This window comes from Delphinapterus leucas, chromosome 2 (assembly GCF_059928025.1).
Source record: "Delphinapterus leucas isolate spDelLeu-1000000601 "Yukka" chromosome 2, BTC_Dleu_Yukka2, whole genome shotgun sequence".
In the NCBI taxonomy this organism is placed as follows: domain Eukaryota; kingdom Metazoa; phylum Chordata; class Mammalia; order Artiodactyla; family Monodontidae; genus Delphinapterus; species Delphinapterus leucas.
Window position 1 is genome coordinate 71,597,889 of NC_143130.1, and position 23,952 is coordinate 71,621,840.

The following is a 23,952-nucleotide window of genomic DNA, read 5'->3' on the forward strand; positions in this document are numbered from 1 at the left end:
TGGAGCCTTGGATTTAGTATAAAATCCACGAAGTTGAATGAGAAGTGGGATATTCCATAAATCCAGATAAAAAATCCACTTTGTAAGTAACAATGTTTTGAGAAACAGATGTTTAAAAGACTTATCCCAGAAATACACAGAAACTCTTTAGCTCCCCTCTCCCATAAAAAAAACACCTTGGAAAATGTCGGTATTTTCAGTAACCACAAGAGGGCAGAATGAATACATTTTTGAAAGTATAGCAGTAAGAAACTGACGTTTCCTTCAGAGGTGTTATAACCTGGTGTTAGAATACAGTTGATGGAGGGAATGCTTGCCACCTTTTTGATATTTGGACCGTTGGTATGAAAAGTGCTAGGAGCTTTTTTCACAACCACTTGTGTGTTTTCAGTAGGCATGAATGTGTTGACCGAGCATGCTAGTGCAGAGAATGTACCCAAACGTTCGTCTTTCCCTACTTTGTCATGTCAGGCAGGGTCTTGTTTTGCATCTGGCTTTGTTCCCGCTGGCAGTCTATCCTTGTATTCATAGATCAAGAAATCTCAGTTCCTTAGCATGAAAAGACACCGTCCAATTTGTTAAAACACCGCTCTGTCTTCCGCGCTTTAATTTGCGCAGGCCTCCTGTGAAACCCCTTTCACGTGACTGGGAATCCTCGCCTGCCTGGACCTTCAACACAGGGCTCCTATACCATGCACTATACGCTGGCAATAGTCCCTGCCTTCAAACGCGTCTGCAGGTTTGCGGGAGCGAAAGCAGCCGCCTGACGCAGCACCAGTGGAAGGGTGCTAACAGTGCTGTTCAACTGAAGCACCTGACACATGCTATCTGACCATTTTTATCTCTAGGTCCTTTACAGCTCCAACGCATTTTGCCTTAAGAATCCTCATCACTGGAGTCTAGGTTTTTGGTTTAAAACCCCACTTCGTCCGTGGGCCGAGCTCGTCCGCGGAGGAGCGGCGACCCCAGCCACCAGGAGGAAGCGGCCGCCCCGCCCCTAAGTGCCGCCAGCCCCGCCCGACCCGCTCTTCCGTTTCCGGTAGCGCGGCGCGGAGGTGGCGTCATCTGCGAGTGCCCGGCCGGCCGACAGCGCAAAGACGCGCGATGTTGAGCCGGCTTCAGGAGCTGCGCAAGGAGGAGGAGACGCTGCTCCGGTTGAAAGCGGCCCTGCACGACCAGCTGAACCGGCTCAAGGTGACCCTGCGCCCCCCACTCCGCTCCTCCCTTCCGTCGCCTCGGCGCCCCGGGCCGCCCGGCTCTCCGCGGAGCCTAGGCGTCTGCGGAGCCTAGGCGTCTGCGGCGCCCGCTTGCTGCCGCCGGTTAGCCCTTACTCACCCGGCCTTCGCAGCTGGACCTGGTGGCTTACCGGCGTCTGGGGGGCTGGATTTGAGATTGTGGGTCCACCCCTCTAAGAATCTTGATCACGCAGGTCTGGGCTGAGACTCAGCCATCAGTTTGGCTAGTACACCCTCCCCCACCCCCACACCGGACCCCTGCAGCCCCAGAAACGCGGGCGGCCGCACCACGCGCTGAGGAAGGGAGACCTCCCGCAGGCTCGCCTAGGCTGCCCCTGCCCCCCATCGGCCTCCCCTCCCGAGCCCCTATTCTCTTTACTACCTAGTATGGTCGCTCGATACAGCTCTAGTCTCGCAAAGCCGACCGGCTGGCGGATGCGCCCACTCTGCGAAGGGAAACGGTGAGGCCCTGCGAGAAGAGACCAGCCACAAAGTAGTTCCCGGTAGCCCTTATCCCCGGAGCTGTTACCGACTCCATGGCCTTGACGAGGAGTTGAGATTGACACCCATCAGCGGCAGTTCCCAGGCCTCTGCCGAAGTCACCCCCTTCAGCCTCAGTGAGACGCTCCTGCTAATTCCTGTTCGGCACTTCCAGGCTCTCTAAATCCAAGTGAGATGAGGGTTATGAAGGCTGTTTGTAAACTGAGAAGTATTGTCCACCTGCGACCTATGAAAACAGTGCGCTTTCCCTTAGGGTACATGTAATGGCCTGCACTTCTTTATGTTCTGACATCACCGCAGTGCCTGTACCAGTGCCTAACGTGAGCGTGCTGACGATGGCCGCGGCCAGAGCCTAGATTCCTTTGTGCTCCGGGGAACGCTCCCATTTTCCAGTCTTCCTGCCTTCGATTTCTCATTACGGGGTAGACAAGCTTCGGGTGTGTGGAATCGGAAGACACCTGGCTTTATTTAGCGCATGCTTGTGTTTTCTCCCCTGGGCTGCTAGGTCTGGGGGAGTGGAAGCCTCGGCTCAGCTGGACCACCTGTTCACCCTAGGAGAAAGGGGCTGGAAGCTTTCTGTGCTGTTTCCTTAAGAGGTGGGGGAAGCTCGAGGAGCCCACCCTTCCCTCTGGAGCTTCACAGAGCTTACACTGTTTTCACTTCCTCTCATGATGCCCACAGCTTACAGCGTGCTCAGTACATCTCACCTACATCAGTAGCCCAATGACACAGTAAGGAAAGTGTCCTTGACTCTTCTTTTCCAGGTTGAAGAACTGGCCCTCCAGTCAATGATTAGTTCTGGGAGAGAAGAGGAGATGCTGTCTTCTCAACCTGCGCCTGAACAGTCACATGATGTAAGCTTAATCAAGTGTGGGCCTGGGGAGTCCATTCTGCTCTTACGCTGCTTAGCCATCAAAAATTGTAAATTACATTATCAAGCCCAAAGGACTCTGGGAAGTGGTGTTAAGAACTTTCCAGTTTAATAAACTGGATTGTCTGTATTACTGTTTTAAACAGGGAACATCTACCAGCTAGCTACACTGTGGTTGACTGTACTTTTATATTGCCTCTACCTTCCTATTCATCCACTTTCTCTAGTCACTCCAGTGAACCGGGGAGAGTGTGAAGATCTTTGCAGGAAGATGTCAAAACTCTTGCTGTTCTGTGAATAAGCAAGCTTGGTATTTAAAAATAGAGTGTAGCTTCAGCTACAAAGCCTAGTGCTAAAAAATGAGTTCTTGTCCTCATCATATCCTTCTCTCACCAAATGCCCTCAGGAAAATCATCTTCTAAATATACCATATTTGAACAGTTCTCCCAGATGTGTGTTAAGCATGTAAAACTATTGGAAAGCAGCACATCTAAGCCAGCATAATTCTTATGTAAAAACCATGTTTGTATATCAGGTAATATTCTATCAAATCTAGGGCATTTACTCTGCTCCCATTTTGGCAAAGGGGGTTGGGGGGTCAGGGTAGAATTTGGAGAAACAGGAAACTGGCTACAGTTCTTAGTGATAAATATTGCGGATGAATATGCAATTGAGATTTTATTTGAAAACATTAATTTGTTTTGAGGCCAGTGGTGTTCTTACTAATCCATAATGTGTCCTTGACTAAAGCAGATGTTGGTGCATGTAGACAATGAAGCATCAATCAACCAGACCGCACTGGAGTTGAGCACAAGGAGCCATGTGCCAGAAGAGGAGGAGGAGGAGGAAGAGGAGGAGGAAGAATCAGATTCCTGAAGGGGAGAAGAGCCAGGGTTAGTCACAGGAGTTAAGTTCTAAGCCGCAGGAAATTTCTCTCTTCAAAGAATTCTTGCCATGGGCCCCGTAGCCTCCTTTAAAAGGAAGCAAGAACTTTAGGAGGATGTATAGTTGTAGAAATGGTTCCATCAATAACTCAAGTTTCAGAGTGCTTTAACCAAAATTAGTGACATACAGAAAAGCTGAGATGCAGTGTTTCAATATTGAGCAATATGGGTGGTGCTGTGTTTATATTCTGGTCAGATTCAGTAATTGTGTCCAAAACCAAAAACTTCCTCTGAAATGCTATTGAGAAGGTCTGGCATTTGCAAAAAAGGGCAGAGTTTAACTACAAGCCAGCCTTTACAATCAACAAGGCCTCTTTTAAGAAAACCAATTATAAACACTGTTTGCATGCCATTGAACCCTTGTGAGGAGAGCAAGGCCACAGTGTGGGAGAGAAAGATGACAAAGAGGAGGACAGAGGGCCACTTGAGAGCACAAGCTGTTGCCACCTCTCAGTGACATCGTAAAACTGCCTACTAACATGCTTTGTATGGCTGTTATCACATCTAGGTTGAGACATCACTATGGTAAAATGTGCTTAGAAATAAAGATAAATAGTCGTCATGCAGCTTGCTGCTTTCCAGACAGAAAAGGGTCAGTTCCTCTGGGGCGAACAATATAGTAGGATGGTTGAAAACCCATTTCTGGACTTAGGAAATGGGCCATTGAAGGATCACTAGGCTTGGAGGTTGGATTTTGTAATAAAGAGATGATAGTTACAGAGTAAGAGTTGTTAAACTTCGTATTTGAAGTTGAGACTCATTTCTGCATACTGTCCCTTTTCCACTGAATGTACAGACAAGTAGTTGCTTAATTTTATGAAAGTAATTGGCCCTGCCCAGAAAAGCCAAACAAAACACAAACAACCTCCTCAAGCACAGCTCCTTACAAAACTGTTCCAGAAGAGAGCACAGACATATTTGTTAATATTTCATTAAAGTTATTTTGAGCTACTCTTACAGGAAGTAGCCAGAAGTTTAAATGAGCATGTTTCTTGGAAAACACAGTGTGAAAATTATTTTGCAACAAAAAGCATCAAGGTACACATTTTGGGGTCTAACTTAGGCCATGACCTGGGATCATGGGTTTTTAAGAGCTAGAAAAGTTGGGTATGAATTCTAGCTTGACCACCAACTGGTTGCTTGCTTTTCACCTTTGCAGCTCACTTTCCCATCTATAAAATGAGAGTACTCGTATCTGCTCTAGCAGTTTCACAGGTCCTTGTGAGACACTCACAAGGCATCCTTTAAAAATCCAACTATTGGCAATTTCCTGGTGGTCCAGTGGTTAGGACTCTGCGCTTTCACTGCCGAGGGCCCGGGTTCAATCCCTGGTGGGGGAACTAAGATCCTGCAAGCCTTGCGGCGGCTGGGGAAAAAAAAATCTATCATTGGCATCTCAGTAAGGAAGTTTGAGTAAGGAATTTGGCCTGAGGAACTCAAAAAACACAGCAAGAGTGATGTAGGGAACATCGTTCTTGAGAATTAGATCATTCTTGGTGAAAAGTACGAGGAAGAAATCTTTTTGACTCTCAAAATGAAATACCTTTGGATGTGAATAGAGGATTTAAAACACCCCTCAAAAGAAATTGACCTTGGAAGTGTTCAGATCCAGGTTTTAGACACCAGGTTACCCCATTCATTAGTTGGCACACTTTGAGACATTCTCAGTGGTGGTGACATCCTCTCTGTTAGGAAAAGACCCTGGGTGTGAGTAGGGTGTGGGTCTTAAACCTCGTCTGAATGTTTGTGTATTGAAAACATGTAAGTTAGGCTGTTGACCTAGAAAGGATGTTAGCCTCGCAGTGAGAAAAAATAAATGACTGGCTGAGGCAGCTGTGTATATATAGCACTGACCAGTTTTTAAAATCCTGGTTGTATCTCAGGCTCTGGTAGATGTAGAGTGGAACTACCTACTCAGGCCTTTTATTGTTAAATATATATTTATTTTGGTTTTCTGTCACCTGCTCTCGAAGAAAATGAGGGAAGGCAGCCTCACATATAACCTAAATCTCAGAAGTTACTGTTCAAAGAAAGAAGGGTAGCCAATTGGGACACAGCTTCATTTTCTGTGGCTTCACTGCCGCCCCACAGTCAGGACAAACCCAGGGTCAGGCACTTGTTTCCTCTCCAGGAAAGTGTCTCAGGTGTAACTGGAGAGAGAAGGGAAGCCATTGCTCAGTGGAGCATAGCAGCACGGCACAGTCCCGGGTGGAGGCTCCAGTGCCAGTCAGGCACCGGCCGCCCCCCCAGTCCTACCCCCACCTACTGTTTTTCCCTTGTATAAAAAGACGGAAGGAATCAGTGGCATCTTTTCACAGGTCCACAGGAAAAGTGGTTGAAAGATAAGGGTGCTTGCTGAGAAGAACTGGACAAAGTCCAAAGATTAGAATTACAGGAAGCCGCATTAGTCCAAAGCACTGAACTTGTCCTCAGTGTGGTATTTCCGCCTTCCAGCCTCCTTCCTGTCTTTGCCTTTTCCCTCTCAGTAATGTGTGCCTGCTAAATGCCTTGATTTCTTATGCACTACAGATATTGAAAATCCCTCCACAAAAGCAGAAATACCTTTCACCCTTTGAATTGACAGTATATTTATTAGAATAAGAGATTAGATTTGTTAAACGTCTGGATTAAAATGGTAAAAGGATTTCCATACAGTTTTTAGGCACTATACACACTGTTGTTTACAATAGCATCAGTACTTGGATTTGGGGAAAGATAAATCTCATACATGTTAATGCCTTGATCCATTTGTAACATTCAGAGTAACTCCACCATTTTAGAAACAGTAATCCAAACTTAGAGAGACATAGCACTAAATATCCCACAGGGTATATTTAAAAATAAATACAGAAATACAACCAGAAGTCTACAGATCATCACAGTAGACAGACTGGTGAAGCCCCAGCTATCATGGCAGTGAAGGGCTCTGGCTAGATTTTGATGGAAACTGCTGAATTCTACACCAAAAGCAAAAACATAATGAAATAACATGATATACTCTCTCTGATGCTCATTCTCATAGCAGCAAAGCATGCTTCACATGCACTGCCTGTGAAGGATCTTACAAGGCCCCTTCCTACTCAATTGGAAAGAAGGTAAGCCTGGCAAGAATGAAGTACCACCAAGTGTCAAAGAATCCCGAAAACACAGGCAGCCAGCCAGTCACGGTGTGGGAGAGCAGTGCAGTTTTCAGTAAGAAGGACGACCCACAGTCACCAAAGTTTCACTGTAGTTCAACATTGCACGTTTTGATCATCAGCATACACAAAAATAGCCCCAAGCACAAAGCCAGTCCACTCGGGAATAACGATAGTAATAAGAATGAAGATGAAAATATTGAAAATGACACGAGTAGAATTTTGGCACATGCTGTGTTCTTCATCCTTTGTCATAGGTAAAATGCACATCTGAACAGAGACAGGCATGGGAAGGAGGCCCAGAAGCAACATGGCATGCTGCTGGGCAGGGGACTCGGCTCTTCCCCAATGCTTAGATGCCAGCCACGTGGGTGGGTGTGCTGGGCTGGTTAAGGCCGATGGTGGAGCAGAGCCAACCTGCAAAATCCACTTCCTCAGCATCAGATCTCTTGATAAAAGCATGAACCTGTGTGTGAGGAGATGGACAGAAAGTGTATTTAAAAACCAAGGAGGAAAATTCAAGAATCCTGGGTCTGGAGGTTGTGCTACATTTGGAAGGTGCTCTGGGAGCCTGCCCTTGGCCAGTTGCAGGCCCAACCCCCTGGCTCTGCTGGTCTTACCCCTTCCCCAAGCCCGCTCTCTCTGAAATGGAGACAGCAGCTCTGCCTGCAGTGCCTCGCAGCGTTGTTAAAAGGAGCAAAGGAACTGATGAACTTGAAAGCGCATGTTACGCTGACCAGGCTCTACATGGCACGTGAGTTCAGACATTCAGTATCCCACTCCTCCTCCTACCACCACCACCACCATGTAGGAGACAAAGTTACTTGGTGAGGGGACTGAATCTAAGATAGTACTACAAAAAGGCCCTGTCCCATTGCAGGGGTGGGCTGGCCCTTTTCCCTGGACTCCCTCTGGCTGCAGGGTCATCCCGGCTTTTCCATTAAACTGATAGGAGGACAGGGGAGATATGTTGGGTATCCTGCAGGCCCCTGATCAGCTGGACTACAGTGGTCAAGGCAGAGCAGGGTATGGGCTCTGGAAGTACTGGATAGATGACTGACAGAGGAGAACAAAGGAGTGAGCAGGTGGCAGTGTAAGAATCTGAAATAAATGACTTACCATGAGTTGCTTCAAATCTGCTCTCTCTGCAGGGTTTTTTATTAAGCTTAAAGGAAGAAAGAGTGTGAGAGCTCTTGCTTGGCACTGGTTCTAATTCAGATTACTTACATGTGCATGCATACCCGTCCTCCCCACACCCCATAGGCTCTGAGGAAGAGTGCCTAAGCCTTACCCACCTTCCTGTTCTTAGCAGAGCGTCACACCCACAGCAGGTTAATAAACGCTTGTTGAATTAAACTAAGGCCGAAAGGCAATATGCCAGTCCCTTTACAGTAAGCGCTGAGCGCAGCAGCTCTTTTGCCCACTGCTACAGTCAGATAGGTCACCGAAGTCCTAGCACTCTGGATGAAGGGCAGCAGCTAAAGGGTGAAAGGCAAAGCTGTGCTCTCCAAGATGGATGGGGAGCCTGACAAAACCAAAGTACTTTCAGAGAACAGGAGGTGACTTACCATTTATTCACAAAATCTTGAAATTCCAGACTGAATACTCCACTGGGCAATTTTGGAGGAGGCTGCGAGTACATGTGAAGACATAAGAAATGCCCGGTGTCCTGCTCCACCCACCTCTCCCTTCCCCACTCCCACCTCTGGGCAGTGCTGCCCTTATCCAGTCAAGGAAAGGCACGGGTGAGAGGCCAATGGCTGCTACCGGGTCACCCTGTTGGAACCATCAGTCTCAAACCAGTCAGAACTGGGGCCAGGTCAGTGCTCTGAGCACTCACTTGTCTAGTGACTGAATAAATCACTGTTCCTCTCTGAGCCTCAGATGACCCTTCTGTGAAACGAGGAGGTTGGGCTTAACAATCCCTGGGGCCCTTTTTAGCTCGGAGGCTCTACCACTGTACATCTTGGAGTGTGGCAGGGAAACAGAACCATCAATTACCAGGAACAGCAGCTAGGGGGTGTGCAAACCACTAGGCATAGCCCAGCCCGGACAGCACCTGTAAGGCTGGCTAAATAATAAAATGTTTACCCGTCCTGAGCTCTGAAGGAGCACACAAAGGTTAAAAAAACATTAACCGGCAGAGAGCTGGGTCTGGAAGAATGTTACCTACACACTCACTGCAGGAATGAGGGTGTTTGCAGGTATCAGAGCAAGCACACTGGCAGTAGCCCTCGTCTTCCCAGGGTGTATGGTGGAGATCACACAGGGCAAGGCCCTGGGGCACCCTGCTCGTGCACCACACAGCACCCCCACCCTTCTTGTGACCCGTACTGGGGTTCTGTGCAGCTTCCTTGTGAGCTGACTCCCAGACACTGCTCTGATGTGTAACCCAAGTCAACAGGTGATTGGAGACTAAAAATCAAACACTAACGTTACCAGAGGAGTCCAGCCTAGTCCTCTTCCCCTGAACGCCTTATCAGAACAGCAGGTGAATAAGCCTGATCCCAGGTCATGGCCTAAAGCCCAGCTTTTGGGGCCCACGGTGCTGAGGGGGGACGAAGGGACTATTCAAGGGAGAGGCCAGGCAAGGGAGGGGCTGTGTGCCAGCAGAGTGTGAGGTGCAGGCCACCTGTCACCACCGTGCAGCCCAGCCTCCTGGGAGGTAGGATGAGGGCTAAGAGGAGAAGGTGGGAAGGAAGGAAGAGCGCTAGGGGGGACGGGCCTGAGCTGCTTTTCATCTTGGAGCCTGTTTCCTTAGCTGTATGAAAAGGATAACAAAACCAACCTGGCCCACCTGAGCAGTGCTTGGAGCACTCAGTAGGAAAATGAATGTGAAAATATCTAAGAAATCGGTGCACACTAGGTGACTGGCAACGATTTGACCTCAGCCATCCCTTCCCTTAATGTGGCTCCCACCCAGCACGACCCAGTTTAGGTCCCAGCAGGAGAGGGTGGCTTTCCGAGCACAAATGCAACACATTCTGCCTTCCTTGAGTCCTTAAGCAGCCTGGATCAGATCCCGAACTTCCTGTGTCCCACAGTGCTTAGCATAAAGCTGTGCAGCCAGGCAGTAAAGAGAGCTGAACTAAGCTCTCCAGTAGACTGTGAACCAGTGACAGTGATTTTTTAACTGCTGGGGTGAGCCAGGATTTTCCCCGCTGAGTTTGTAATGAACAAGGGGACCTATCTGAGCCTTTGGGGGTCTGGTTTTAGAGAGCAGTAAGAAAGCATGAAACTCCACTAGTCTCAAGGGAGAAGAAAATGGGGTGATGCCCTTTACCATGCACTTCAGCCGAGTGGGAGGCCTCCAGCTGCCTCCCAAACAGGTCAGAGCTAGACCATTCTCTTCCTCTACCCGTGCTGCTCCGGACCGAGAGCGCTGGCCTTCCTTAATCATCTGAAATCCTGTCCTGCCCTCAGGCTCCTCCAGCCCTGCCCCACCCTCCTCTGAGCAGCCATGGTGCTAGTCCCTAGCTTCCCACTCCCCCACACCCAAACTGATGAATACTTGTCAGTCCCTTCCTTGATCCTGTTTACATTTAAACATACTGGTATATATATTTCACAAATAATATATCTTCTTTGTATTAAAGTTAGCCAACAGCAATTGAATCACCTGTTATTCCATCACTTCAAGACAATCACTATATCATGTTACTTTCCAGGCTTTATGTGCACATACATGCGTACATAGATTTCTTTAAAGAACCAATCATGGTATACATACTATTTTATAATCTGCTTTTTTCACACAACTAGTAGTGGATATTTTCCATATCTCTTTCTGCACTGTCACTTTTTATGTTCATTGCTTTATATGGAGAAAACCATATATTGCAGTTACACATGCATTTACCTTGCCTCCCCTACACAATCTAACAGTCTTGAAGACCTGAGACTGCTTTTCCATTTGTGGATCCCCATCTCACTCCTACCGCCACCCCACAGTGCTTAGCACATAGTAAGTGCACAAGAAATGCTAGGTGAAAAAAAGGAAATGCCTGGTGAATGAAGGATGAGAATGTAAATGGGCAGGGGGAGGCTCCTGAATCTGAGAGAGGAGGAGGGACTCAGAGCTGCATGAAGATGTTCCTGGGGAAGGGACTTCTACAGCCTCTAAACCAGCCACTCAATTCCAGGATCATGATGCACAAACCAGGACACACAAATCTTGAAGCCCAGGCAGCCCACACTGTGGGAACAGTTCAGAGGTTTCCCAGACAAATCAACTGTGAGTTTTTTTCTTAAGAGGAGCAAATAAATTCCAAAAGCCATGCAGTACCTTACCTCATTGACTATGTAATCCAACAACTCAAAAATTGCCATGGGAGGTCGGCTGTCCATTCCATAAGCTACAGATTTTATAAAAAGAGAAAAGAAAACACTTCTCAGAAACAGAAGGTTATTTGCCAATATGAGGCTAGGGGTGGGCATGGACCCTAGTGACTAGAACAGAGTCGTGGACGATAAAGAGAGACAGAAGAGCCACAGATAAGGCCTGAACACAGAGGGGACCAGCCAAAGCCACGGAGTCAGCTGACCAGGGTTGGAGTCTGGGCTCTGCCGCATCCAAGATTTGTGACCTTAGGTAAATCAGCTGACCACTGAGCCTCGTTTTGAGTTTTGTAGAGATGGGTAAAAATTATGTCCGCCTTTCTCCCCTTCCTTACACTCAAAGAGGAGCAAATGAGATAATAACTAAATCCTTTAGAGTTATTTAGTTTTCATTTTCCCTGAACTTGGGTCTCTTCCTCTTGGCCCTCCTGTTTTTCCTTTCCTACATGCCCTCTCCCGTGTGGGCCTCATGGAGGTAGAGACCAGGCCTCCCTGGTCAGACAGGAACGTCCTAGCAGGAGCTACCTCAGGAGATGATAGCTGGGCCAGCCCCTTCCAACACCAGGTTTCCTTCCCAGTTCAGAAAGGCAGGCAGCGCTACACAGTGCTTACCACCTCAGAGTCAGACTGGGCCACTTAACAAATCAACGCATGTGGCGAGTCAAGCACTCTGTGTGTCAGTTTCCTCCCATCTAAAATGGAAATTAGAGTAGTGCTATTAAAATTAGACAACGCCAGGCAAATCTACGGAGATAGAAAGTAGACTGGTGATTGCCCGGGGGTCTGGGTGGGGCAGCTGGGAGTGATTGCTAATGGAGATGGTTTCTTTCTGGGGTGATGCAAATGTTCTGAATTACACAGTGGTGATGATGGTACAGCATGGAGGAATATACTAAAAACCAATGAACTGTACATTTTAAAATGTGCGTTTTATGTTACGTTAATTTTATCTCAACTTTTAAAAAAATCTACCTCAAACAAAGTCATGATTTTTAAAATTAGACAATACCTAAAACATACTAGGCGCAGTACCAGGAACACAGTGGGCACTCAACAAATGGTAGGAAGTTGTTGGTAATAATAATTTCCTACACCTGGAGACCCGTGCCCCAGCCTGGGTCCAGAGACAGAGGATCAGACCTCCAGAAACCCCTGACAGCAAAAGACCACCCACAGGCCAAGCTGGGGCCACACCAGGCCACTCACAGCTGAGGGGCCTTCCGGGAGTCCTTGGCCGGGGCGGTGTCTCAGCCGCATCTCCCTCCACCTGGCACCCAAACACCAGCTCCAGCTCCTTGGCATCTGGAGGAGGGATGGGATACCTCCCGACCGCCATCTCAACCAGAGAGAGCCCCATGCTCCAGATGTCCGACTGCACCGAGTAATGAGTCCCCTGGAGTCTTTCTGGCTGCAGGAGAGACAGACACATTTATCACCTGTGAGCTAGCTTGGCCCACGCAGAAGAGGGATGGGCGAGTCCTCATGAATACCTGGGGCTTCCTGCCCCTTTGAGGCTTGCTTGCACTGCAAGAGAGTGCAGGGCTGCCCTGCTTGGTCCCAGCCCTGGGTCCACTGATGCATTTTATCTTCTTCTGCCCCTTCCTCTCCAGAGCTCACATCCTGTTTCAGGACCTCCACTAACCTCTTTAATTTGGCTTCCCACCTGCCCCCAAATACTGTATCTACCAAATCCTACCTGGCTCCCGTGGGTCTGACCCCTAACTCCTGTCTCCCCTATAACCTGCCCTGAACTAACAGCATCCTACCCAGCTGGGCCCTGGCTAAGCTTCAGCTGTGGCTCCAGCTTTGCTCATCCTCGTCACTGTCCTGCATGTGCAGGACAGCTTATCCAAAGCCCAGCATGAGAGGCTCATCTTGAGTCCTGAGTCCAAAAACATGAAGCTTCTGGAACATGGGTCATGAATGAGGTATCAGTGGGTAGAAAGAACACTGGCCTTGAGAGTAAGGAAAGCTGAGTTCTAAGACCAGCTTTGCCACTAACTCACTGTTCTTGGGCAACATCGAAGAGTAGAAAAGGCAAAGGATCTGGGTTCAAGTCCCAAGTCTGGGGCTTACAAGCTAGGTGATCCTGAGCCTCAGTTTCCTGGGGCTAATGAAATGGGACTAACAACATAACAAAATACCTGCTCTACTAACTAGGGCACTGGAAAGGTCAAATCAAATGAAAATGTATGTTAGATGTTGCAAAATGTTATGCAAATATGAGTTGTTATTGGTGAGAATAGTCAAAGAGAAAGAAATATTTCTTATATATATAATATATAAATATAAATATTATATATAGTGCTATACAAAAATTATTTTTACTGAGCATTAATTGAAATAGTACATGTATTTCAAGAACCCTACCAAAAAAAAAAATCTTTATTCTGACCGTCGTGCACTTATTTAGACATCAAATTCATTTCACCCATAGGATTTTTCACTAACCCCAACACTGAACTATTTTGGAACTGACCATGTAACCACAAAAACCCAAACCACTAAACCCTGGATCAATATAAGTTCCAGGGCCTGTTCATCGATTTTGAACTTGATAGTTGGCAGCTGAGTAGCCCAGGGTGCTAGCTGCTCCGTTTTTAGACATTTAGGGAAGAAGCTGAAGAGCTGATGGGCTTCATGCCTTTAGCCACTGGAATGGAGGGGGTGGCGATGCGGGTCAGCGCCAGGTAAGTCATGTTACCAGTGGCTGGAGCCAGTGTGGGCAGGGGACAGACAAGAAGGAATGAGGGTGTGAGCAGGACCTTCCACACAGGGCGGCCAGGAGCAGCTGCCAAATCTTACCTAAGAGGCAAGTGAGAGCCTGCAGTGCAAAGGGGGACTGACCGGCAAGGAAGCCTGGCTTTCAACGCCGGCTCTGCAAGGTGAAGTGGGCAGGTCACTTCACCTCCCTGAGTCTACATTTCCTTGTCTCTAAAATGGGTACACTAATCTTTACTTCATGGGACAACCATATAGATCAAAGAGGATCACCACTCCAGGATGTGAAAGTCCTTGAAGAGTGTACAGAAAACACAACGCGCTAAGATGCCCTGAGCCCCCGTGCCGGCCCCTCCTTCCACCTCCGCGAAGGCCTCCCACTCACTCCAACTAAAGCTCCTCTACTCTGCCCTGGCCAGCACTCACCCAGAGCCACAGTTCCCCTTTCTGAATCGTACTGACGAGCATGTTAGCCATTTACTCACCCATTCAGTCAACCAAACATTCACTCACTTGCCAAGAATTCCCTGAACATCTACAGCGTGCCAGGAGCCAAACCAGACCCTTGGGACAACAGAGACACCTCCGGCCCTATCCCTGCCCCCCAGGGAGCTGGTTGTATGGGGGAAGCAAGAGAACATGCCAATGTCACCCCGGGCGTGGTGGAAGCCAGCAGGGCTGGAAGCAGGAAACACCAGGTAGGTGTGCTGTGGTGAGAGATGGGCAGGTAACTGGGAGACATGCAGTGAGGAGGGAGAGAAGAGGCTGGACTGGGGAGACAATTCTGAATAGACTCACAGGAGTTGGGGGTTGCTAGATGCTAAAAGGATGGGGAGCTGGGAAGAGAGGTTAAAGGCTGATGCTCAGGTTTCTACCTTGAAAAACTAAGGAAACAGTGATGCCATTTACTGCTAATGGAAATGGTGGGGCAATGTGGGGTGGGGGCATGTCTGGGCATGTCAGTCTGAGGGTCTGAAGACGATCAGGCAGAGGTCCTGAGGGTAGCTGGAGCTCAATGTCTTCAGGATGGAAGCCAAGCTCTGGGAAACATCCAAGTGCCAGTGAGAGCTGAAGCTGTGATCCTACTATCTCTTCCACTGAATCAGGGCCCCAGGGCCCCAACCATGCTCCAAGGCCTGTGAAAGGCCAAGACCATCTCCCCATCAGACTTTGTTCTCCTCTGGGAGGGGACCACAATGCCTCATCCCTCGTTCTTTCTCACCCACCCCCATCACCCAAGCACAAGGGTCTGGCTCCGTAGGGGAAGGCACCCACTTGGCTTCTATTCCTGATCAGATAAGAAGCTGGAAAAATGGAACGAGGTGCTCATACCGACATGTAGGACCTTGTGCCCACAAAGGAGTTGGCCATGGAGTCGATGAGCTGCCCGCTGACCCCAAAGTCACAGAGCTTGATCTCCCCACGGGAGTTCACTAGGATGTTGGAAGGCTTGACATCTGTAGGGAAAAGAAAACAGAAAAGTAGAGAATAGACACAGGTAGGTTGGGAAGGGGAAGGTCAGCACTCCCCAGACAGACCAGCCCTGACCACGAATGCCACGACACACCCCAGCCCCCATCACAGAGCCAGCCCTTGGCTTAGGAGCACTGGACACCAAGGCCCCTTATTGCCCTTCGTTCAGGGTTCGAGGAAGGGCTGTCAGCAGAGGAATGACAAGCTGCTGTAGAAGCGGGACAAAAAGCCAGTGTTTTACACTCTTTGAGAATCCAGACTGGGCCAGATGACCCATAGGAAGGAGTCAGTTACCATGAATAATCAAGATTTCAAGCTCTGTTGTTTCAACTGCCCCTGTTGGCAAGACACAATGTCTGCCGCTGGATCATAAGGTAGGAAGACATAATAAGACCTGGATGCTTGCTGAGGCTACAGACCAAAGACTAAAGGAGGATGGGATGGAGGCAGGAACTCCTATTATTTTTTTATTTTTTTGCAGAATGTCCTATAAATAGCACTTAAATCTATCTGGTCAATTGTGTCATTTAAAGCTTGTGTTTCCTTATTAATTTTCTGTCTGGATGGTCTGTCCATTTGTGTAAGTGAGGTGTTAAAGTCCCCCACTATTATTGTGTTACTGTTGATTTCCTCTTTTATAGCTGTTAGTAGTTGCCTTATGTATTGAGGTGCTCCTATGTTGGGTGCATATATAGTTATAATTGTTATGTCTTCTTCTTGGATTGATCCCTTGATCATTATGTAGTGTTCTTCCTTGTCTCTTGTAACATTCTTTATTTTAGATTCTATTTTATCTGATATGAGTATTGCTACTCTAGCTTTCTTTTGATTTCCATTTGCATGGAATATCTTCTTCCATCCCCTCACTTTCAGTCTGTATGTGTCCCGAGGTCTGAAGTGGGTCTCTTGTAGACAGCATATATATGGGTCTTTTTTTTTGTTTCCATTCAGCGAGCCTGTGTCTCTGCGTTGGAGCGTTTAATCCACTCACATTTAAGGTAATTATCATTATGTATGTTCATGTTACCACTTTCTTAATTGTTTTGAGTTTGTTTTTGCAGGTCCTTTTATTCTCTTGTGTTTCCCACGTAGAGAAGTTCCTTTAGCATTTGCTGTAGAGATGATTTGGTGGTGCTGAATTCTCTTAGCTTTTGCTTGTCTGTAAAGCTTTTGATTTTTCTGTCGAACCTGAATGAGATCCTTGCTGGGTAGAGTAACCCTGGCTGTAGGTTTTTCCCTTTCTTCAATTTAAATATATCGTGCCACTCCCTTCTGGCTTGTAGAGTTTCTGCTGAGAAATCAGCTGTTAACCTTATGTGAGTTCCCTTGTATGCCATTTGTCGCTTTTCCCTCGCTGCTTTCAATAATCTCTTTGTCTTAAATTTTTGTCCGTTTGATTACTATGTGTCTCCGTGTGTTTCTCCTTGGGATTATCCTGCCTGGGACTCTCTGCACTTCCTGGACTTGGGTGGCTATTTCCTTTCCCATGTGAGGGAAATTTTCAACTATACTCTCTTCAAATATTTTCTCGGGTCCCCTCTCTCTCTCTTCTCCTTCTGGGACCCCTATAATGCAAGTGTTGGTGCGCTTAATGTTGTCCCAGATGTCTCTTAGGCTGTCTTCACTTCTCTCCTTTCCTTTTTCTTTATTCTGTTCCATGGCAGTGAATTCCACCATTCTGTCTTCCAGGTCACCCATCCATTTTTCTGACTCAGTTATTCTGCTATTGATTCCCTCCAGTGTATTTTTCATTCCAGTCACTGCATTGTTCATCTCTGTCTGTTTGTTCTTTAATTCCCCCAGGTCCTCGCCAATCATTTCTTGCATCTTCTGGATCCCCGCCTCCATTTCTTTCCGAGGTCCCGGATCATCTTCACCATCATTATTCTGAATTCTTTCTTGGAAGGTTGCCTATCTCCACTTCATTCAGTTGTCCCTCTGGGGTTCCATCTTGTGACTTCATCAGGTACATACTCCTCCGCATTTTCTTTTTGTTTATCTTTCTGTGAATGTGGTTTTCATTCCACAGGCTGCAGGATTGTAGACCTTCTTGCCCCTTCTGTATGCCCTTTGGTGGATGAGGCTATCCAAGAGGCCTGTGCAAGCCTCCTGATGGGAGGGGCTGGTGGTGGGTAGAGCTGTGTGTTGCTGCGGTGGCGGAACTCCTATTATTGACCTCATGCACAGAGCATGTGGGTTTTATAAATGTGTGTGCCAGGGGCTGGGAGCCAGCTCTTGATTCTCTTTCACTGAAGTCACATCCCTAACAGCCTGCTCAACTGCATCTACCTGTTAGTCAGGGAGAGTCTCTTGCTACCAAGGCCAGAGAACTAGGGAGGCCTGAAAGCTGCTCCTCAGGGTGAAGGCACTGCCCCCAGCACCAGCCCCATTCCCCTTCCCTGCACTCGGACCATCCCCGCGGCCCGCCCTGGCTCCCATCACCAATATTAGTCCACTGGCTCTTCCCTTTGCCAAGAGGTGAATTTCCAAATGTTTTTCTTCTACCATCTCCTCTGATTCAAACAACTGCCCCATGAAGCAGGCAGAGCAGAGCCAAGAATTCTCACTTACTGAGACTTGGTAAAGGTCCCCAGGGCTCTGTGGACAGACATCAGCAAAGCAAACAATGAGGCCGGCTCAAGAGCAGGCCAAACCCAGGAGCAAAATCGTAAACCCTGCCAGGGAATCTGACGGAAGTAATACAGACACTATATAGGACATCTGGAGAACCAGAGGAAAAAAATGAAACCCCCATAATTCCAACGTACCAGAGCCACTATTAACATTTTATTATTTTCCCCTTCAATACTCATATGAATGTGTTTATTTATCCTTAAACAGATTCTAACAGATCCATTTAAGTATCTTTCCAAGCGTAAACTGAAAAAAAAAAAAATAATCACCCTCTCATATCCCAGTAAGTCCTTCACCTGCCTACCTCCCCTCATCAACCCCAGCCTGGGTCAGGTCCTAACCACAGCCCCCAGCCAGCTCTAGCCTCTCTCCACCCACCACAGGCTCCACCAGGGCAGGGATGTTGGCTATCTGCCTCGCCCCTGTAACTGCAGAGCTAGGACAATACCTGGTACATAGGAGGTGCTCCAAAATGCCTGTGAGTGAATGGAGATAAACTCACCATGTACACATGCACACACTCAGCACCACGGGTGCTGTCTTCTAAGACCCAGCCCTCAACGTGTCACAAGACACGACAGCGCAGGATGCGAGATCTTTCCAAACCCCTTGGCAACCTCCCGTGTCTCTCATGTAGAGACTCTCAGAACACAGGTGTCAGAAACAGCCTTACAGGGCATCTGGTTCCTCCCCTTCATGGTGGAGACGAAAAGCCTACAGCCCAAAGGGATCCAGGAAGTTGACTGAGGTCACACAGCAAAAATTGGATAGAGCAGGAACCAGAACTCAGACCTTGTGATGCCTGGACCTGTCCTCTCCCCACCCTCCCTGCTGCCACATCACTCATTCCCCTGTCCACTGAGCTCCTGCCACATGCCGGCACCACACACGTACCTGGGACACAACAGCCAGCAAACTAACCCAGTTCCCACTGTCACAAAGCTTACACTTTAGTGTGAGGAGACAGACTAAGCAAACCAACAAACCAATGTGCAGCATCAGGTGGTCTCAAGTCCATGAAGAAAATAGTAACAAAACCTGGTAAGAGCCCAGACAGTGAGGGGGGGGCTGCTGCCGCGACAGGGAGATGAGGGAAGGCCTGTGTGCAGGGACGGCCCTGGAACACTCACCTGGGGGAAGTCACGTGGTGAACCGTTCGGCCTCCTGGAGAATTATTTCAAACACACGGGGAGGTTATAAACTTCAGGGGCTCAGGAACCAACTTTTCATTTGTTTCTTCCCAAGCCTGGGGTTAGGACCGGCCCCGACAAACACTTCCCGCCGAGGAGCCCTTGGTCCTCGTCTCCACAGCACCAAGACCCTTCTCCAACAGAGGACAAATGCCTGACCCTGGAGGCCGGTGTTCAGTGTGTGCGAAGTGAGGCTGAGTAACAGGCCGGAGCCGGGAGAGCTGGGCACAGGGAGGCGCCCCAACATGAGTCCCTCCCTCCACCGAAGAACGTCCCAGCCTTTCCTTCCTGCAACTGGACCACGAAGCCCTGAGCTCCCTCACCTTCCAACGTTCCCATGGCCGGTTTAGAAATGACCTGCTAGGCCTTGTTATAAAGCAAAAGAGTGGCACTGGCTACAGAGACAGGGGACCTGTATTCAAATCCTGGCCCTGCCGCCTGCTCTACGTCCAGCCTTCAGCAAGTCCCTTCACTTCTGTAGTCTGTGGTCTGTGTATCAGTAAAGCAGTGGTAACAATCCCAGCTCTCGCAACCTCACCAGATGGAGACCAGGATCAATCGAATGAACTGTGGGCATTTAAATAGCACACACGTTACAGGATCACAAAAAATGATTCTTTCATGGGTTGCCCTCTAAGACAGGCAGTTCACAGCACCAGACACCCACTCCCTCACTCCCCCCTGCTGCTGAAACACCACTCTCCAGGCCACAACTGCTGCTCCGGAGCGGCTGCACTGCCTCTGTGACTGTCCTTGTATCTGATTTCTAGTCACATGGCAAGCCAGCCTCCTTTTTGCAGACTTATATAACGCCACTTTCCTCCCTCCTTGGCTATGGCTCCTGCTTCCGCCACCTGCCCCAGGGAACTTCGCTGCCTGAGAGGCTGCAGAGATCCATGCGGGTGGGGGCCAGAGTGGAGCAGAGGGAAACCCTCAGGGGGGGTCTCCCTGCTTGGACCACATCCATCCTGGAAGGCAGATGCACACACAGGGCCCCTCCTGGTGACCCTGAAGGCCTGACAAGAAGTTGCTTGGAGACCTGGGCACTCCACTCCACTCCAGAGCGTGTGTCCAGAGCAGCCAGGCCAGGACATGCTCCTTCCCGGCAGCCCCAGCCAAGTCGGGCTCTTCTCTATGGGCAGAAAAGAGATCAGATAAGGCCAGAGAGATTGTTTCCTCCAACTGTCAGCCTCCTGCATATGCTTCCCACAGTCACCGCCTCTCCTTCCTCTGTTCCCGTGCCCAGCAACTCCTCCCCCAGCCTGTCTTGCACAGTGACCGGCACTCCTCCCGTGGGACAGCCCCCCGCACACAGCCTGCCTCGCAGTACGGTCCAGGCCCCTCGGCTTGCCCTTCCAAGCCCGCTGTCCTGCTCACTTCTGCAACTTCTTGCTGCAGCACGTCTCCGTGTCCACCTTCCCCAGGCTGGGGCTCGCCTGCCTCTCTGTGCTGGTCCCCACCCCTAAAACCTCCTCCTTTCCCACCCACCCGTTCACCTCTACATCCAGGCGCCTGGTTCTTTTGAGTGCCCTTCCCAGCATGGAATACTGCCATGCTTTGGAGCCCTGGGAGGTTTAATCGGGCTTTTCCTGCCACATCTTCCCTAGCAGCAACCTCAAACATTGTTCACATCACAGGCGCAAGCCCTCTCTACTCCCTGAGGCCTCTTCAGGCCTTGGGTTCTCTTTCTGACCCTCCAATACTAGGAGAGTGAGGCTGGGAGGAGCCCCAGCGTGTGGTGGGACACTCTGTATTCCGCAGCAAGCATCTACCACTCTCTCAGCTCCCAGGCCGACAAGCTTCCCTAGGAAACCTGCAAGATGCTAAGGTCTGAGACCCAGATCCTGCCCCGGCTCTGCAGCAATGAAGATGGATAAACCCTCCTTCTCCAAAAATGATTAAGGAGGTGTTATGAAAAAACTAAGTGGAAGAAAGTATTTTCTTTGATATTTTCTACACCAGAAATAACCACTATTCAAAGCCTCCTGATATTTCCCCCATGAGCACATGATATTAACTTGACGTCTGAGCATTTTCTTTCTTTTTTAAATTAATTTATTTATTTTTGGCTGCGTTGGGTCTTTGTTGCTGCGCGTGGGCTTTCTCTAGTTGGGGCGAGCGGGGACTGCTCTTCGTCGCGGTGCACGGGCTTCTCATTGCGGTGGCTTCTCTTGTTGCGGAGCACGGGCTCTAGGCGCGTGGGCTTCAGTAGTTGTGGCTCACGGGCTCTAGAGCGCAGGCTCAGTAGTGGTACACGGGCTTAGTTGCTCCGTGGCATGTGGGATCTTCCCGGACCAGGGCTCGAACCCGTGTCCTCTGCACTGGCAGGCGGATTCTTAACCACTGAGCCACCAGGGAAGCCCCGACTTCTAAGCATTTTCTACTCCTCTTTGGATTAATGAATTCAGGGGGGTCACTTGTTTATTCTATAAACACTAATAAAGTACCTGCACTGAGCTATGAGTAAGAAGGACAGGTCCCTGTCCCTGTCCAGGCTGTCACCACCAGGGGAGACAGAACTCAACCAATTAGAAGCCAGCCAACCTCGGAACACGTCACAACAGCTCTGGTTCATTGAGCACCTACTATGCCAGGCCTTTTAAATATAGTGTCTTCTTTAATCCTCACAACAATGGTGTGAAGTAAGCATTATTAACCCCTGTGCACAGACGAGAAACACCGAGGCCCAGAGTCTGGGAGTTATCTGTCAAAGTTACAAAGTAAGGTAATGGCAGAGGCCAGAGTAGAAGCCATAGATTGTTTATCCAGAGGCTAGCTAATCCGGGTCTCAACAACAGAGCAAATGGCAAACCACAGTGGGTGGTACTCCAAAGTTTCCGAAAAGCCATTACTAAGTTGTGGGTGAAGGCGGTCAAAAGGCACAAACCTCCAGTTATAAGATGAATAAGTCCTAGAGACGCAACGCACGGCATGGTGACTACAGTTAACAATACTGTATTGTGTATTTGAAAGTTGCTAAGAGAGTAGATCTTAAAGGTTCTCATCACAAGAAAAAAACTGTAACTATGTAAGGCGATGGATGTTAACTAGACTTCTTGTGGCCAATCACTTCACAATATACATGTATATCAAACCATTAGGTTCTATATCTGAAACTAATACAATGTTATATGTCAACTGTATCTCAATTTTTTAAAAAGTTGTGGTTGGGAAGCAGGCGGGGGGGGGTCACTCACATTACCAATGAAACAAGCTTTATCTGGGAATAGGAGCTGACTTGGGGTAGGCTGAAATCCTTAAAATCTGGTTGTGAGAGAAAATAATTCTGAGCTCCAGTTTAGTGAGCAAAGCGCTTCCTTCTCAGCTCCAGCTCATTATCCTCCTCCTTGACAAGTTTAACTGCAAGAGACGTGCTGACAGCAGGAACTAGAGGCTGTTTCCCACCTCCCGATTAACAAGTGAGTTCAAACAGTGAGCCTTCGGAGCACGTGTGCCAGGTCCTAACAAGCAGCTACTTTTATCTCTCCACTTTCAAGAGTTTTGCAACCACGTCCAGCAACTGCATTTCAATTTCTGCTTCCCTCCCAAGATTCAGTAGGTTTTTTTTTGTTCTTTCTTTTTAATTTTTTATTTTTGGCTGCGTTGGGTCTTTGTTGCTGCGTGTGGGCTTTCTCTAGTTGTGGCGAGTGGGGGCTAGTCTGTGTTGCGGTGCACGGGCTTCTCATTGCAGTGGCTTCTCTTGTTGCGGTGCGTGGGCTCTAGGGTGCACAGGCTTCAGTAGTTGTGGCATGTGGGCTCAGTAGTTGTGGCTCACGGGCTCTAGAGCACAGGCTCAGTAGTGGTGGTGCACAGGCTTAGCTGCTCCGAGACATGTGGGATCTTCCCGGACCAGGGATCGAACCCGTGTCCCCTGCATTGGCAGGCAGATTCTTAACCACTGTGCCACCAGGGAAGTCCCTGATTCATTAGTTTTGAAATGCTTTCATTTTCTACCTTTGTGCACCCCTGTCTGCAAATGCAGTGCTCATCCCTGACCCAAAAGACACACAAATGCTGACCATTAAACAAGAGATGATGTTGCAAGAGTTCAGGATTTGGTTTTCATCAGCACAAATTTGAAATCAGGTAGTAACAACAGCTACAGCAAAAGGTATAGGGGTTACAATAAAGGGAGAGGGAGAGAAGGGAGAGAGAAAAAGAAAAGGGGGGCTTCCCTGGTGGCGCAGTGGTTGGGAGTCCGCCTGCCGATGCAGGGGACACAGGTTCGTGCCCCGGTCCGGGAGGATCCCACGTGCCGCGGAGCGGCTGGACCCGTGAGCCGTGGCCGCTGGGCCTGTGCTCTGCAACGGGAGGGGCTGCAGCGGTGAGAGGCCCGCGTACCGCAAAAAAAAAAGAAAAAGAAAAGAGAAAAGGGGGCAGTAAAGGCAAGAGTTTATGGATCCTGGATTCCCTGATCTCTCATTTCTAATGAACCCATACTAATGCATGGCAGAGCAGCCCTATATTATAGATATGGAAATTAAGGCTCAAATACAAGCCACTTGCCAAAGACCACAGAGTAACCTTCCCATTAAAAGAACACGCCTTAGAGCAGTATACTTCCCCTTCTAGACTATGTGGGCGACTTCAGGAGACAAGCAGATATCCAGTCTATCACAAAGCCAATCAACCGCCTGTGGGCAGAAAAACAACACTGGCTCACTTGGATGCTTATTATCTGTACTTCAAGAAAGAGAAATTAGCTAAAAACCTGCTTTGACCTGCTGAAAGCTAATTTTGCTCAGCAGGAGGAGAGGAAATTTTAAAAAAAAAGATGGAAAAAGGAACGGTAGAGGTAGGTCGGAGATCTGTTCATTTTTAAATGGAAAGTGGGAGAGAATTTCTAATAATATCACCATAGTTATGGTGATCCAAGCTGCACCAAAGTAAGGCATTGCCATTTGTGCC

At 48.6% G+C, this 23,952-nt stretch overlaps 2 protein-coding genes across 9 annotated transcripts in view; one reads left to right on the forward strand and one right to left on the reverse strand.

Annotated features, from left to right (window-relative positions):
* SNAPC5 (small nuclear RNA activating complex polypeptide 5) lies at positions 1–23,409 on the forward strand. 6 transcript variants are annotated; one of them, XR_016392070.1, is made up of 5 exons: positions 1–1,194; positions 2,501–2,590; positions 16,172–16,218; positions 17,024–17,186; positions 19,100–19,208. XR_016392070.1 is itself a non-coding variant. In XM_089907087.1 (4 exons), exons 1-4 carry the CDS (start codon positions 1,105–1,107, stop codon positions 19,200–19,202), a joined length of 330 nt encoding a protein of 109 aa, XP_089763213.1. In that variant the 5' UTR covers positions 1–1,104; the 3' UTR covers positions 19,203–23,409. The 6 variants fall into 6 exon arrangements, 3 of the variants coding, with proteins under 3 accessions (XP_089763213.1, XP_022435549.1, XP_022435551.1); XR_016392072.1 differs by lacking the exon at positions 17,024–17,186 and adding an exon at positions 3,358–3,500 and having other exon boundaries at positions 19,100–19,127; XR_016392071.1 differs by lacking the exon at positions 19,100–19,208 and adding an exon at positions 3,358–3,500 and having other exon boundaries at positions 17,024–17,087.
* MAP2K1 (mitogen-activated protein kinase kinase 1) overlaps positions 6,123–23,952 on the reverse strand; it is a 79,368-nt gene continuing 61,538 nt past the window's right edge. The window contains exons 6-11 of one of the 3 annotated variants that reach the window (XM_022579840.2): positions 15,080–15,204; positions 12,233–12,434; positions 10,979–11,043; positions 8,257–8,318; positions 7,808–7,853; positions 6,123–7,154 (exon numbers count right to left, since the gene is read on the reverse strand). In XM_022579840.2, coding sequence (XP_022435548.1) covers positions 7,041–7,154; positions 7,808–7,853; positions 8,257–8,318; positions 10,979–11,043; positions 12,233–12,434; positions 15,080–15,204 — 614 coding nt within the window. In that variant the 3' untranslated portion in view covers positions 6,123–7,040. The remainder of the gene's footprint in view (positions 7,155–7,807; positions 7,854–8,256; positions 8,319–10,978; positions 11,044–12,232; positions 12,435–15,079; positions 15,205–23,952) is intronic. The other 2 variants (XM_089907086.1, XM_089907085.1) reach the window with 2 other exon arrangements.